A 15,514-nucleotide genomic window follows, 5' to 3' on the forward strand; every position below is an offset into this window, starting at 1 on the left:
TTACTTAATTAGTGTGCGAGGAAGTACTGTGCTGCTCCCGAAAGACCCATTACGTGTAACTGAAGCATTCCCTTAAAATTATTGAAATTGCCTGATTGACATACATAATAACCAATAATTATACACTATTCAAGTTAAGGTCTCAATAGTGTTACAAATTTGATGGTGGCTGTGTTTCCTTGCAGATTTGTATTGATAAAGTTCCGATATTAGGGTCGTTGGTGTAGAAAAGTGAATAAACCACACCAATAATAAAAAATATCTTTAATAAATGGCTATATATTGATAGCACCATAACCATTCCTTCCAATATGTAAAATGATTGCACAGATATATTTTCTGTAGAGCACCATTTATTTAAAAGTGTAAAATTTTAAATAACTTGAGTGAAATCATTCTGATGATGCAAGGCAGATGCCTTTTACCTTGCAAGAACACATTCAGAATATGGCCTTCTAGATCGGTCAATTATAAACACTGGAAACAAAACCATTCTTCTACTTTTAATTAAACTATATTTCTAGGCTACAATCCAGAGAAATGCTGACTACTATTGTTTCTGAAATCGCTTTTTAACAAAGTAAACTAATAACAGTGTACTGGATGTATCATAGTATTCTAACAGTAATGCTACAGAAATGAGAATACCGGGTCAGTGTGCGTTTCTCAAAAGGCTAAGGTTCTACTGTTGAACTAATTGCGGTTTCTTCACTGTTTATTAATTTTACCTGTCAAGAACATTTAAGTGATGATGGATTTCCACTAAGCACAGGGTTTTAGGTCGCCAAGTAGAGCGAAGACACGCTTTAAGTTTAGACTTATCACTAGTGTACTGAAATGTAGTGCATTTATTGCACCACTAGCCACCATCCTGTCAAAATGACAGAACAACATAACAGCAATGTCAGTCCCGGGGACTAGGCGCGTCCATATGGAGCAACACTTGAATTTATTGGGCACGCACACAAAACTTGAACCTCCTCATATAGGTGAGGAGCAGCTTTAGGGGAGTATTCAATCTGTGCCGATATTTCCTGATGTGAAATATCGGCACTCACCTGCTGCCATTACTGACCACATTGAAGGCTGTCTGATCTGGCTTTTTCTAAAGTCGAATTTGTTTTGTTGGAAATGGCCGCGGATTGTCAAATTCATGGACATTTCCCGACAATCCGCTGCCGTTTCCAATGAATTGGCTGACTTTTCAGCATACCGAGTGTCAATGTACTGCCAGAAGCAGACAGGATTCCGACTGTCAGAATCTAGGATTGAATACCCTCTTTAGCCTTTTATTTAGGTTATCTGCTTTGCCAGCAACATTGTGAGCACTACTGCCAGCACAGATCATAGCTGTCAGTTTTTGTGCAAACTTATACCAAGTTACTGTCCAGATTAATTGGTGTCCTTCATATTCAGTTCTACGAGGTGTTTGCTCTGACCTGACTAAGCTCTGGTAGTCAGGAGCACAGTTGGTTAACCGTAACGTATTGGTGGGAGAGGACAAGAACATGGTACTTCCAGACTATGCAGAACCTCCAACACAGTATGACAGTAGAAAAAATATTTTAGGTGTAATTTCCCATGCAGAATGACATTCAGGATATTTAAATCTATGCACACACAAATGCAACCATTATATGTGTTTATAATTTAACGTTCTGCCCAATGGTATACAAATTTGTCATTGCTGTAAATGCAGAGCATGCAGACTATGTTGAATGAGGTGCTGTTAATTGCTTTCACTGACTATAAATTATGCCACCATGAGCCATGTGCCATATCTAACGAATAATTATGGACAGTCTGAACTATATGTGATAAATGGGTACTGTAGCGTATGTATAGGCAGTCCTGAGAGTTCTCTATGCCTAAAGCAACACCGTTCATGGTCCTCCAAGGAATATTTTTTATAGAAGAACATCATACGGTATAGGCATTATATAAACGATAACTTTTCAGTAAAAAAAAAAAATTCCAAATACATGTAGGTAGTAGAGTATTTTCGTTCTTGCCCAACTTATCATGTAGGGCACCTTTTTTATTAGTTTTTTTAAGTTTTCAATTCTGCTGTACCCTGTATGAGCAATAGATGACCTTCTAGAGAATCTTCTTTGAGTTATATCCATCAACTTCTTATATGAACCCTTGATGGTTTTAACCAGGTTCAGCCTTTAGAACAATCCGCATTGTTCCCATGTATCCAGAGACAAATCTGGGCGTATTTGAGTGGAGTAATTCTTACAGCTATATTGTAATCCTGTTGTTCATGACCAACATCCACCCACTGGTGACCTGAATAGACCGCAATAATTTTCCGCTTCCATTTTTTCTGATTTGGCTCTTTGATACGGATGTAAATACCAGAACCACTAGAACCAGGTTCTGCATCACAATACTGATAAAACAATTCATTAGACTCCACTGAGACACTGCAAAAGCGGTATACCAGCTGTCCTTCTCTGTCGTCGTCATATCCTGAGAAATGTACTCGATTTCCTGGCATCTTATCCATTTCAGGGCTAATTCCTAGTTCCATGTACTTCTTCTTTTTCTGTGGACGTTTTAGTTCCAGAACAGCATAATCATAGTCCAGGGTCATGTTTTCTGATACCTCCTTGAACCATCCTTTGGAGATCTGTATAGCTTTCACTCTTGTCCACTGGAAAGAAGGTTTTCCAGCCATAGAACCCTTTTGTTTTCCAGCTTCTCCTGTGCTTTCGTGCTCGGTGTGGTCTGTTGCTGATCTCTTCTGTACTGATTTTCTCCTTTGTTTTTTGCCATCTTTTCTAAGAACATCTTCATCGTTAGGAGTGGGTTCTTTGTTTTTCTTTGAGCCTTTACGTCTCTTGCCTCCTCTCTTTGTCCTAAGTTTAAGAATTCCGACCCGTAACTTTTGGGCACTTTTAATATAATCTTTACCATCATGTACACAATGGGCAGCTGTCAGAACATGTTTGGGTGAAATAAGAATTCCACTGCAGCCAGAAGACAACTTAACTGCAGTACTAAAAGGGTAATTGGTCATGAAATGCCTGTCTGATATACTGAACCTACTGTCCGTGCCATACACCTGTCTTTTCTTGCGCCGACTGTGTTCTCCTGATGTATTGGTCTGATTTAACTTTCCAGCCAGCCTTGTTTCAACCTTTACCTTGGTCATGGTACGTGTGCCGTTGTGAAACATGGTCTCATAGGAAAGATAATTTTCGAGATCACTTTGAGTAGGTGGTGGCAAATCCTTCTGACACTCAATTCCACAGGATCCATGGAACTCCAACTTTGATTCTGCTGTGAATATTGGACTGTTTAGATGGATAATGTCTAAACTGACAATATGTGGTATTTCCTTGAGGTTTGATTGGTCGCCCCACTGACTTGCATCCTCTGCCCTGCTAATGTTTGCTGTTACAATAGAGAATAAGAGGAGTGCTAGATGTAAATAATCCATTCTGTCCAAATGTATTGACCTAGAAAAGAATGAAACATCATTAAGACCCTTGGATTGTGAACATAACATTTTCATATCTGTATTGTTTATGATATTTTATTATATGGGATAATTCACAAAAAGGTTCTTTAACTCAATAAATATTTAATTATTAGCACATATTGCACTTTTTTTATATAAGCTACAAATTGTTCACATTTCTCATCCATCTCTTGCTCAGACAACTTTAAACTAACTTGTGCTGACCACTGCCAGAACTTTTTTTTAAAGGGAAGATCACATTTTCTTGACTTTCTAGTTCCGTCTTATTTTGTACATATTAACTTCTGTTATTAATTGCACTTATTTAGCATGGCAACTACAGTTTAATGCCAAAAAATGCAAAATCATGCACTTGGGTCTCAGAAATCCAAAGACTAAATATAGTATAAAGGGCACTATAATGGAAACTACTGAGGAAGAGAGAGATCTAGGTGTCACTATTTCAGGGGCCTTAAAAGCAGGTAGGCAATGTAACAAAGCAATGAAGAAGGCAAATCAGATGCTTGGTTGCATAGGGAGAGGTATCAGCAGTAGAAAGAAAGAAGTAATAATGCCACTGTATAGGTCATTGGTACGACCTCACCTAGAGTATTGTGTTCAGTTCTGGAGGCCATATCTCCAGAAGGATATAAATACATTAGAGACTGTACAAAGAAGGGCAACTAAAATGGTGCATGGCCTACATCACAAAACGTACCTGGAAAGACTAAAAGATCTTAATATGTATACTTTAGAGCAGAGAAGGGAAAGGGGGGACATGATAGAAACTTTCAAATATATCAAGGGTTTTAGCAAGGTACAGGTGGGAGACATTCTTCACAGGAAGAGGAGCAACAGAACACGAGGCCATGCACTGACACTAGAGGGAGGAAGATTCAGGGGAAATGTGAGGAAGAATTACTTCACAGAAAGAGTAGTAGATAAGTGGAATAGCCTTCCATCAGAGGTGGTGGACGCAAATACAATTTAAACATGCTTGGGATAGGCATATTGATATCAAATATGGTTTGAGGTAACATGTTTAAAAAAAGGGCAGACTAGATGGGCCAAGTGGTTCTTATCTGCCGTCAATTTCTATGTTTCTATCTATATACAGTACATATACAAATCTGCTCTTCAGGGTGTTGGGCATATACAGTTCTTTGTGTATACCTGTCTTAGGCACCAAAGTCATCTGCCAAGCATCAGTAACTGCATACTCCCAGCCTCCTGCAGACCAGACAGTTTTTTAACAGCTTCTGGTCAGTTACGCCAGCTTTGGCAGCAGAGATGTTCTAGACAGGTGGCGGGGGCTGCCTGACAGGGAGTATCCCGACGTCGGAATCCCGACTGCTGGTGCTTAGACAGGAGGGATCCTGACTGACAGGGGCTATTCTCCTTGTGGGGGTCCATGACCCCCATAGAGGGAGAATAGAACTTGTGGCGAGCCACCAAGCCTGCAGTGTGACAAGCACAGCAAGCCCACAAGGGGCTTTTTTGCACTCACCCCCCTGTTGGAGCACCAGCAGTCGGGATCCCCCCTGTTGGACCGACATACCACACCCATTCTAGACCATTGAGTCAATCAGAGAATTGCAAGTGAAATAATTGGATCCACTTGTCCGTAATGAATACTCCTGTACTCCAGTAAGGAGATATGGAATACATAGCTATTAATGTTTTCCATGAGCTGAATTTGAGAATCGCTGCTCTGGACAATGACCTGCCCCTCATTTGCAAAAACACCATCCCCATGCTAATGAATATTCTGTTCTCACCAGACTTGCTTGTTAAGCAGGTGGGAGTTTGGGTTGCCATCTCTTGGTGCTCACAGTGTAGTTCCTAGCTGGGATAGAACAGCCAAGTGCCATGCATTGGGTCCAAAATATTAATTTTGCATAAGACTCTATCAGATGCTTCAGGGCAGGGGTAGAGGCATAAAAAAATTAATCAGTGAGGTGGTCATTTTATTTAAAGATTTAAGCACCCTCTAACCATTGGTGCCTAGGTTCACCCAATGTTAACACCCGTCGTGTCTGTAAGATGCTCTCTACTATAAAGCGTAACATAGATGTGGATAATTATATACAGAAAGAAGAGTTTAGTAATCTGTTACTGTTTAAAACACAAAAAACAGCTGATGGCCTAACATCTTGCAGAATGACATAAAGCAGCTTAAAAATAAATATAACTCCACTGATTTCATCCCACAGACGTCTGTATCAAACATTCAAGCTTTTGCTGAATTAACTTTACAGTTATTTGATCTAAAGTCAATGTAAAATCTAAAAATATCATATACACTGGGTGATTTTGCTTATGATTTTGTATGTTGACAGCGATGATGTCAAATTCACTCAGTGCATACCCCTTGGCCAGTTCAGCAGGACGCCATGAAAAGCCATCCATCCCATCACTCCGCTGCTGGTAATACCAGCAGATAAATGGCTGTGGCTGGCGAGGATGTGGGAGCGTGCAGAAGCGGCAATGATGTGGGAGCGCACAGAAGCAGCGCTCACTGCTGGGCCATACACACTGGGCGGCTTTTGAGCTAAAAGCAGCTCAAACTGCAGAACAAAGCTGCTTTCAGCTCCAAATCGCCCAGTGTGTACGGGCCTTTACAGTAGAGAACATGATGTGTGAAATTGGTCAGTTCACCTGCTGAACCCATACTGTATATGCTCTAGCGCTTAAGTTCTTTAGTAATGCCAAGATGGTGTGGTGACTGCCATGAATATGGTGATAGCTCTTAATATCTACCCTGGAGAATTTGAAGCTCCATCGATGTATCCTCATGAGACGTTGGGCCTATTCAGCCCTGTTAGCAAGGTTGCAATTTTTGCAGACAGACAAAACCATGCTGCACTGCAGAAAGGGCAGATGTAATGGGCAGAGGGAGTAAATCCCCATATACACCAAGTGATGTGTAAGCACAGATTGCTCAGCACACAAGCGATGCATCCACAATGTGTGCTGAGCAGGTTTTGCCTAATTTTTATAGGAAAAACCCTAAGAACAAGGCTGCGGGCAATAGCGACACGTAGGACTGTGTACCACCGTCACTCGGGGACCATGCACACAGAGTGATCCTTGCTTTATTTCTAAGGGACCTCGTCAGATTGCTTAGAAATGGGGTTAAAATTGCCCTGTGTGTACACCCCTTTAAATTTGGGTTGGGTGTGTTCAACCTGAATCTAAATTGCAGTGTAAGAATAAAGCAGTCAGTATTTACACTACACAGAAATAAAATATCTCCCCCAAATCTAACTACACGTTACATTTGAACCGCCTGCAGTGTAGCATTGTTTTGTCCATCTGTAAGAATCGCAGCCTTGCTAACCGATCTGAATAAGGCCTGTTATGCCTAGCTAAAAACCAGTCCCATCTGTATGCAAAGTGCATGAGAGCACAAGAGTTGCTTGTGCACTAGAAACTACAGCAACAGAGCAGTAGAGCACCTGTAGTGCTGCAGACCCTACGGAACCTTCACAAGGTTAGAGTAGGGGAGACATTCCATCATCCATGCCTGCCTACCTTTCATGTAAACCCCAAAGGCTTTGCTCAGTAACTTTTTATTTTTTTGTATATATTTTAACTCCTCAGGTTGGCTCCTTTTTGTAAGCAGTTTATTTTACAAAAATGAAAAGTGAATGCAGCCAACAATATAGAGCCAGATGATCTGAATTAAGGTACGGTACATTATGTCTTTATACAATAATGCACTTAAAAGCATTAATGCAAAGTGATGAAATATTGCTGGCTGCATCTGCACAACATTAACTGTAAACAACTGATATATTGTTGCTGTAATGTAAATTGTATTTTGCTTCATAGCGGCCATGAGCTCTCTGTGCCAATTTTCTTCAAATTTTATTTTTAAAAGGAAAAACATTTGTATAACTTGCCCTTGGGTTCCTGCTCAACATAAAGTATGAACACATCTCAATGCTTGAATTGTCCCTTTTGTAATACTCGCTAGGTCCTGTAGGTGGCAGGCGAGACTTACGCAGTAAAGTGTAACGAGAGCCACAAAGTCCCTTTTATCCGATTCCTGTCTACATTGCTTTAGTTCTTGGATGGTCAATAAAAAGAGTTTGCAAGAGATGCATGCTTTCGCCATTTCTCTGTAGCCGTTCATATAAATGTCTAAAAATAGCTACTGTACTAGAGATACACATATATAGATGTGTTGTGTTAGTTAATGTGCCACCCTCATCAGTCTCCCCCAGTCATTTCCATTCTAAGTAAGAACGATCTGACACTAGTGTATACACAGGAGCTGGGTGCTCTGATTTAAATGCCAGTGTTCTGTAGATGTTGTCCACCAATATATTTGTACATCATGCATTGTATGAACCAACAGTGTAATGGAATGTGTATGATAGTATGTGTCTAATTGTGTACAAGTTCTGTACATGTGTCTGTATTAGAGTATGAGTCTGTAAAAAAAATCCAGATTTTATTAATTTTCCTACTTTTAATCTGTAGTAATACATTATTTACTAGCCTCTTGTGTACGATATTGATTTCATATGTTGCTGTCCTGTTTTCTGAGATGTACTATTATTTCCAGCAATTAGTAGACAAAGGATAAGGAAGGGAGAATCTAATATGGAAAACATATTTTTGGATCCCATCCTAAAAAACAATCCGGATTTGTTTTCTAGTTCATTGATTACAGAAACAAGAATAATAATCCCAGTGCTGAGCTATGCACAACTAGAAAGCCTTTATCGCAGCGCTTCAGGCACAGAACAGAGGTTTGGCTATATTGTACATTATACTGTACTGTAGTTACTTACAGCCAAGACTTTCAATGAAAATAGTCTGAACAGTACTTCAGTCCAGTATACTGTAACTGCACCGTGTCCTGCTGTAATCTGCACCACCTGTAATCTGTACCGTTCATCTCGTGTAATTTGCAATTTCTGTATACTGCACCCTCCCTGTACCTTCTGTAACTGCAACCTGCACCCCCCCCCCCCCCCCCCCATCATCTGAATTCTCCTGTAATCTGCACCGTGCACCAGCTGTAATCATTACCTACTGTGCATCTCCTATCATTTGTATCTTCTGTAAACTGCACCCTGTAACTGCAGCCTGCGCCCCCCATAATATCAACTCTCCTGAAATCTGCACAGTGCACCAGCTGCAATAATTACCTCCTGTAATCTGTACCGTGCATCTCTTATCATTTGCAATTTCTGTAAACGGCACCTCCTGTAACTGCACCCTTTGCCACCTGTAATCTGCATTGCGCACCTCCCGTAATCTGAACTCTCCTGTAATCTCCACCGTGCACCTCCTGTAATCTCCACCGTGCACCTACCGTAATCTGCACCGTGCACCACCTGTCATCTGCACATCCCGTCATCTGCACCGTGCACCACCTGTCATCTGCACATTCCGTCATTTGCACCGTGCAACACCTCTAATCTGAAGAGTAGTCTAATGCTGATCCATATACTGCTCATATACATGATTTCTATGCATGCATGCTGCACATAGAGAAAATCCAGGATACTGTTTCTTAATCCTGCTGTTGTGCTGAGTACTGTATGTAAGATTTCTATCTCTCCATATACTATAATTCTCATCATCACCAAACATCTATAGCTGCAGGGTATCTGCCTCCAGAAATGCCCAGTTGTGTAGCTAGTAAGGTGCACTGTCCAGGGATGGATGCAGGCAGTATATCATCTGACACATACTATTCTCACCTTTGTTGGTGACTGGACTGGTGCAGAACACATCGCAGCCAGGTGAATGAAACACAAGAATACTATTATGTGGCAATGAATATGGTCTTACCTATTGAAGTCTGAGCTATCCAGCAGGCGCACAGCTACTCATTGCCTCTGTGCTGCACGCTGATGGAAGCCTCCTCTGGAAGAGGGATGGGAGAGCTGACATCCAATCCTAGAGGTAGCAACAGAACTCAGTGCACCTCCAACTTCTGCTGAAGAGGGGAGGGCCGGACACAGGAGGAGGGGTGTGGAGGGCAGGCAGAATAAGTCCGGTTTTGGGGTAGAACAGGATAATGCTGACTCTTTTTACTCGTCATATTAGAAGACATCTGAGGATAAATCAATTAGAAGGAGCCTAGGAGGAGAAATCAGGGTACCAAACCAGGCTCCTGAGAGCGCAGCTGTATGTAGCGTTTATACTGGGAACCTGCTATATATAAGGAGCACTAACTCTGGCCACAGACAGGGGGCGCACGCGAGCAATGCATAAGACCACTCTGCACAGACAGTGCAGTAACTGGAATAGAAGAAGCTGCTCTCACCTGGCTGTACCCGATCTGTGCTGCTGTCATTGGATGTCTTCTCCTTGCCTCAGTTATTGTACAGTGTGTATACTCTGGATAATGTATAATAGTTCTGTCCAAGTTCCTCACTGCTGTCCAGATGTTATGTAAGATGACTCTTTTTCCTTATACTATAATTATCATCACCAAACCTTATTCTGTACACTTTGTGAACAATATTTAAAATGCAAAAACATATTATTATAGTCTTGTTTAGGAAACCTGATGGGATATGTACCCTGACAGCAGTAGTGTATCTGGGATTGTTTTAAATGTTGGCAAATGTGGAAAAAATGGAAAATGTACTGTACCATTGTAAGCTTTCTTATCATGTAAACTTTTTTTTTTTTTTTAACTATGTGCATGGTTCTGCTGTAGAGGAGCATCCTTACATGGGAAGCGGTACATCTGTCAGAACAGACTAAGGTCTACAGTCATTAGGTCGACCCCGGAAGGTCGACTGTCCCCAAGGTCGACAGGGTTAAAGGTCGACATGGTTTTAGGTCGACATGAGTTTTTCACTTTTTTTTTTGTCGACACAGTAGACATGGACACAGTTGGAGTTGAACCGCAGCCCCTCGCTTCGCTCGCAATGCTTCTGGCACGGTGCCTCGCTGCGCTCGGCACACTATTTTATTCTCCCACCACGCCCTAGTGGATGGTAGGGCATGAAATACCGCCTGTCGGCACATGTCGGCTCAAAAAACAGTGAAAAACTCATGTCGACCTAATGACTGTCGACCTAAAACCATGTCGACCTTGGCCCATGTCGACCTTAAGTCATTTCGACCCTTGAGCCATGTCGACCTTTAACCCTGTCGACCTTGGGGACAGTCGACCTTCCGGGGTCGACCTAATGACTGTCTACCTAAATCTGGTCTGACAGATGACCGTTTCCCCTTACATGGGATTATGGGAAAAATGGCAGTGTACCGGCATTGGGGAAATTTGTAGTGTGCATCCTCTACAGATAGATGTCATTCCATAATGACAAGTCAATGAAGATATTAGGTGCCCATACACTAGGGCGATTCTCCTGCAATTTGGTCACTTTCTTTTGTCAGATTACGGTGATAAATCAGATGAAAAGTGGCCAAATCGCATGGGTTTGGGATCCGGTCCGATGTGATGCACAGTCCCGTGCACATTGCATAGGAGCCAGCAGATCGGAAGTGCTGCACTATAGATAAATCACCTCACCGAGGCTTGGCTGAGGAGCGCAGGCGACATTGTATGCAAAAGAACTGCAAACGGTTCCTGGGCAGCTCAAGAGGGATCGTGTGCGGCTCGGAAGTTGCCCCAATGAATGGGCACCTTTTCTTGCAGCCCAATAATTGACTGTGACCTTTTCTTGCAGGGACTTTATCTGGGAAACACACCACACAATCATTGCAGGCTGGCACTGCTACTGCGGCCTAACTCATAATACACATATTCTAGCCAATTTAAGGATGAAAAAAGAGTAATTCCCCATTTTGTTTTGTTGACCATTAACTTGGCATCCTTCTGTATATTATACTGTTAAATTCTACTATGAATGTAATAATTTATTAGCTATGTGATCCTTGTATTGATTTAGATATATAGGGGGAAATTTACTAATATGGGGATACGGTCATTAGGTCACCAGCAAGTTGTTAGTCATTAGGTCGACTTGAGTCTAGGCTGATAGGGTCATTAGGTCGACAGTCAAAAGGTCGACATGGGGGTTTTTCCCTGGTTTTGAGCCAACATATGCTGCAGGCGGTATTTAATGCCCTACCATCCACTAGGGAGTGGTGGGAGAATAAAACAGTGTGCACTTTAACCAGTGTCCATGTCGACTGTGTCAACATTTGGGTAAAAATACTGTGAAAAGGCCCATGTCGACCTTTTGACTGTTGACCTAACCCATGTCAACATAATGACCCTGTCAACCTAACCCATGTCAACCTATACACATGTCGACCTAAATGCATGTTGACCTAATGGTGTTGATCTAATGACTGTCTAACAACTTGCTGGTGACCAACTGATCCATACCCCTAAGATGTGTATTCTACTTCACATGTGATGTTGTTATGGGCAACCAATCAGGTCCTGTCTACTATCTTCTAGAGGGTACTAAATAAAAAGTAGATTCTGATTGGTTGCCCATAGCAACATCAAATGTGAAGTAGAATACTCATCTTAGTAATTTTTCCCCATAATGTCTTTGAAGATATTAAAGAATTCAAACAAGAATACATTGTATTAAACCTTGTTTGTACATACAAATTCTGCTAATCTGCACAAGAAAGGTCCACTACTAGGGAGAATAGAATAGTGTGCCAAGCGTAGCAAGCCTCTGTGCCCGAAGCATGTCGAGCGTAGGGAGCGAGGCGAGGGGCTGCCATACACTTGTCCAGAACTAGACATCTAGACACCTAAAAATATGAAAAAATATGAGTAGACCTTCTGCATTGTCAACCTTCCACCGGCAGACCTAAGGACCCTGACGACCTTCAGTCCCTGGCTATCTTTTGCCTGTCGACCTTCCGGTGTCAACCTAAGGAGTGTTGACCTTTCTTGGATCGACAGAATGATCCATACCCCTTATATGGACAAATATAGTAAAATGACTGAAAATGTAATTGTTGAAAAGGTGCAGAATTCTAATTGTGTTGTACATCCCCGGTAACAGAGGGGACTATGTTGTAGAATTTGACTTCAGGCACATCTCCTTTCAACTACTACTACTACTAGCCAACACCGTAACTAGGTGTGTTCCATCCGTGCCTTGCCCACAGCGCATTTGTACTGTGGGCACATCCGCTGGCACATCCGCTGTCAGCAGCAAGAAGCTCATCCTCCACCAGTGTCAGCAGGACCACGCTCCACGCCTCCTTTTCCCACCAGTGATAGCAGGACGATTTTATCCCCCCGCCTCCTTGTTTTGCCACTGTGCAGAAAAAGATACATCATTCAACAACATAAATGTGGGCCCATCCACTGAATCCAGGTGAACTTCGTCAGATCGTTTCCTAATACTAACACTTTATATCAAATTTATATCCACAATTTTGGGCAAATTTGGGCTAAGAACTCCACTTATACTGCTTGCTAATTGTAAGTTTATACATTTTTTTTTTTTGACTATCAATATTCTTATGGCCAGATGTACCAAGCTTCAAAAAAGTGATAAATTAGCTCCTAACTGTCATGCTAAAGGCTGTGTTTAAAAAAATGTCAGGAGCTGGTTGACTGGTAGTTTATCGCTCTCCACTTGATCACTTTTTGAAGCTTATTACACCTGGCCCTTGAAGCTTAGAATATTGCTCCTGCATTTTTGTATTTCCTGTAGGGTTGAGGAGATGTTAACCATTTGTAACCCCAATCACAAACAGGTTTAAGAAGACAATACTATTTAACACTTCATTTTGTTTATATGAAAGAGAACTGTAAAACCAAACTTCGTAAAATATAGCGTAACTTGTTGTTGAACTTCACACGTGTATATATTATACAATATTCAATATTTTTGTTATAATGTTTCTATTATTTTAATATATCTAGAACTGCCATGATGACAGTACAAGTATGTTAGAGATGACTACGGCCTATGTTATTTCTGTTATTTCATAATGAACCACCAGATCGACATTCGAGAGAGATACTCGAATTTTCCAAAGTATGGTCTCATTAAGTACAGGGTAGGGTTACATTTACTGTGTCAGTGTTCCAGTGTTCTCATGCCTTTTAATAATCAAGGTTATGTGTTATCCTAATTTCCCCTGCTGTAAATTGTATGTCTCCCTGTAATTACACACAAGGCTATAGTCTAGAGATCTCCACCCCTCCAGCACTTCCGCAGAACATACACATCAGCTTATTTTCCTTTTGTAGCACTTCAAAAAAAAAAAAAAAGGCAAAGTTTTTATAAACATTTTTGGGAGTGGCCCAAGGAATCTATCTAAACTTGCAGCATAGGCTGCGCAATGCATATTGCACATGCTGCTCCAAGGGAAAGCAGGCCTTTCACTTCCAGCATGCTACACCACTTAAAACAGAGAGAGACAGGTTGGGGTCTAAATGTAATAAGAGTGAGAGTATCAGAAAGTGAGAGATTTTGGGAGAGTTTTCCCATTTTTTTTAAAGCGGCAATCATTTTACACTGAAAAACACAGGATGATTTTACCATGTAATTGATTGCCGCTGGGTCCTTATGTGCTGGTTATACTGCATATTGTGTGCTGGATCCCTAGGGTCATGTGCTGGTTATACTGCATATTGTGCGCTGATCCCTAGAACCATGTGCTGGTTATACTGCATATTGTGCGCTGATCCCTAGAGCCATGTGCTGGTTATACTGCATATTGTGCGCTGATCCCTTGAGCCATGTGCTGGCCGAACGGACCACACGTGTATTTTTCACGGAATACGCCTCCTCCATCTAAGGGAACCTCCCCCATCATTCGATGGTCGCAGACCATCGAATGCAGGACCGAATGCTCCACCAGCTCCCGCAACCTCAGACCACACGGGATCTGGGCGGGCAGCTGACATCCGGCGATGTCATATGTCCGCCCCCTACACGTGCGTCACGGCCGCATTACCATACGTACGCCCAGCGTTTTCATGGGAACGCCCATGAAACGCGGAGCGTATGCATATGGTAATGAGCCCAAATAGCCCTTCACGCCCCTCTCCACCCCCTGTTCGGAGTGTTCACATATCATGCGGGATTTGGCCGTACGCCCCGCTCGCACATGCGCAGAGACGCCTCTGCACATGCGCAGACACAAAACATCGGCGGGCCGAACGCACGCGGATATATCCGCACCGATCAGAATAAGGGCCATTGTGCGCTGATCCCTAGAGCCATGTGCTGGTTATACTGCATATTGTGCGCTGGATCCCTAGGATCATGTGTTGTTATACTGCATATTGTGCGCTGGATCCCTAGGATCATGTGCTGGTTATACTGCATATTGTGCGCTGGATCCCTAGGATCATGTGCTGGTTATACTGCATATTGTGCGCTGGATCCCTAGGATCATGTGTTGTTATACTGCATATTGTGCGCTGGATCCCTAGGATCATGTGCTGGTTATACTGCATATTGTGCGCTGGATCCCTAGGATCATGTGCTGGTTATACTGCATATTGTGCGCTGGATCCCTAGAGCCATGTGCTGGTTATACTGTATATTGTGCACTGGATCCCTAGGATAATGTGTTGTTATACTGCATATTGTGCGCTGGATTACTATGTTATATGCACCCCCATTGTTAACGCCACCCCCACTATGAACGCCAACTGAAGCGTCCTCTGACCTTTTCATACCCCCACTATCCACGTCGGCGTGGAGTTGATTCTATATAGTGGGGCGAGCCACCGAGCCCTAAGCGTGGCGAGGGGACGCAGATTACTTCACATGTATTCCGCGTCCGCTCGCCACACTTCACGCTTGTAATGGCATACGATGCGATTTGTAATTGTATAGGCACCCTGATGGGTGATTACTATGTTAAATGTACCCCCATTGTTAACGCCACCCCCACTATCGCCACACTATATAAAATCACCTCCACGCCGACGTGGATAGTGGGGGTATGAAAAGGTTGGAGGACGCTTACCGCCGCCCCCTCGCGGGCTCGCCACACTTCGGGTTGGCGTTCATAGTGGGGGTGGTGTTAACAATGGCAGTGCATTTAACATAGTAATTACCCATCAGGGTGCCTGTACAATTACAAATCGCATCGCATCGCATGCCA

At 42.4% G+C, this 15,514-nt stretch overlaps 1 protein-coding gene across 1 annotated transcript; it reads right to left on the bottom strand.

The window, feature by feature from the left end:
• Positions 1-249: 249 nt before the first annotated feature.
• PRSS35 (serine protease 35) lies at positions 250-9,610 on the bottom strand. The gene is made up of 2 exons (XM_083177129.1): positions 9,281-9,610; positions 250-3,467 (listed from the first exon to the last, which is right to left on the bottom strand). Exon 2 carries the CDS (start codon positions 3,446-3,448, stop codon positions 2,165-2,167), a length of 1,284 nt encoding a protein of 427 aa, XP_083033255.1. The 5' UTR covers positions 3,449-3,467; positions 9,281-9,610; the 3' UTR covers positions 250-2,164.
• Positions 9,611-15,514: the final 5,904 nt, after the last annotated feature.

Source organism: Crinia signifera, chromosome 3, assembly GCF_055691185.1.
Source record: "Crinia signifera chromosome 3, ASM5569118v1, whole genome shotgun sequence".
In the NCBI taxonomy this organism is placed as follows: domain Eukaryota; kingdom Metazoa; phylum Chordata; class Amphibia; order Anura; family Myobatrachidae; genus Crinia; species Crinia signifera.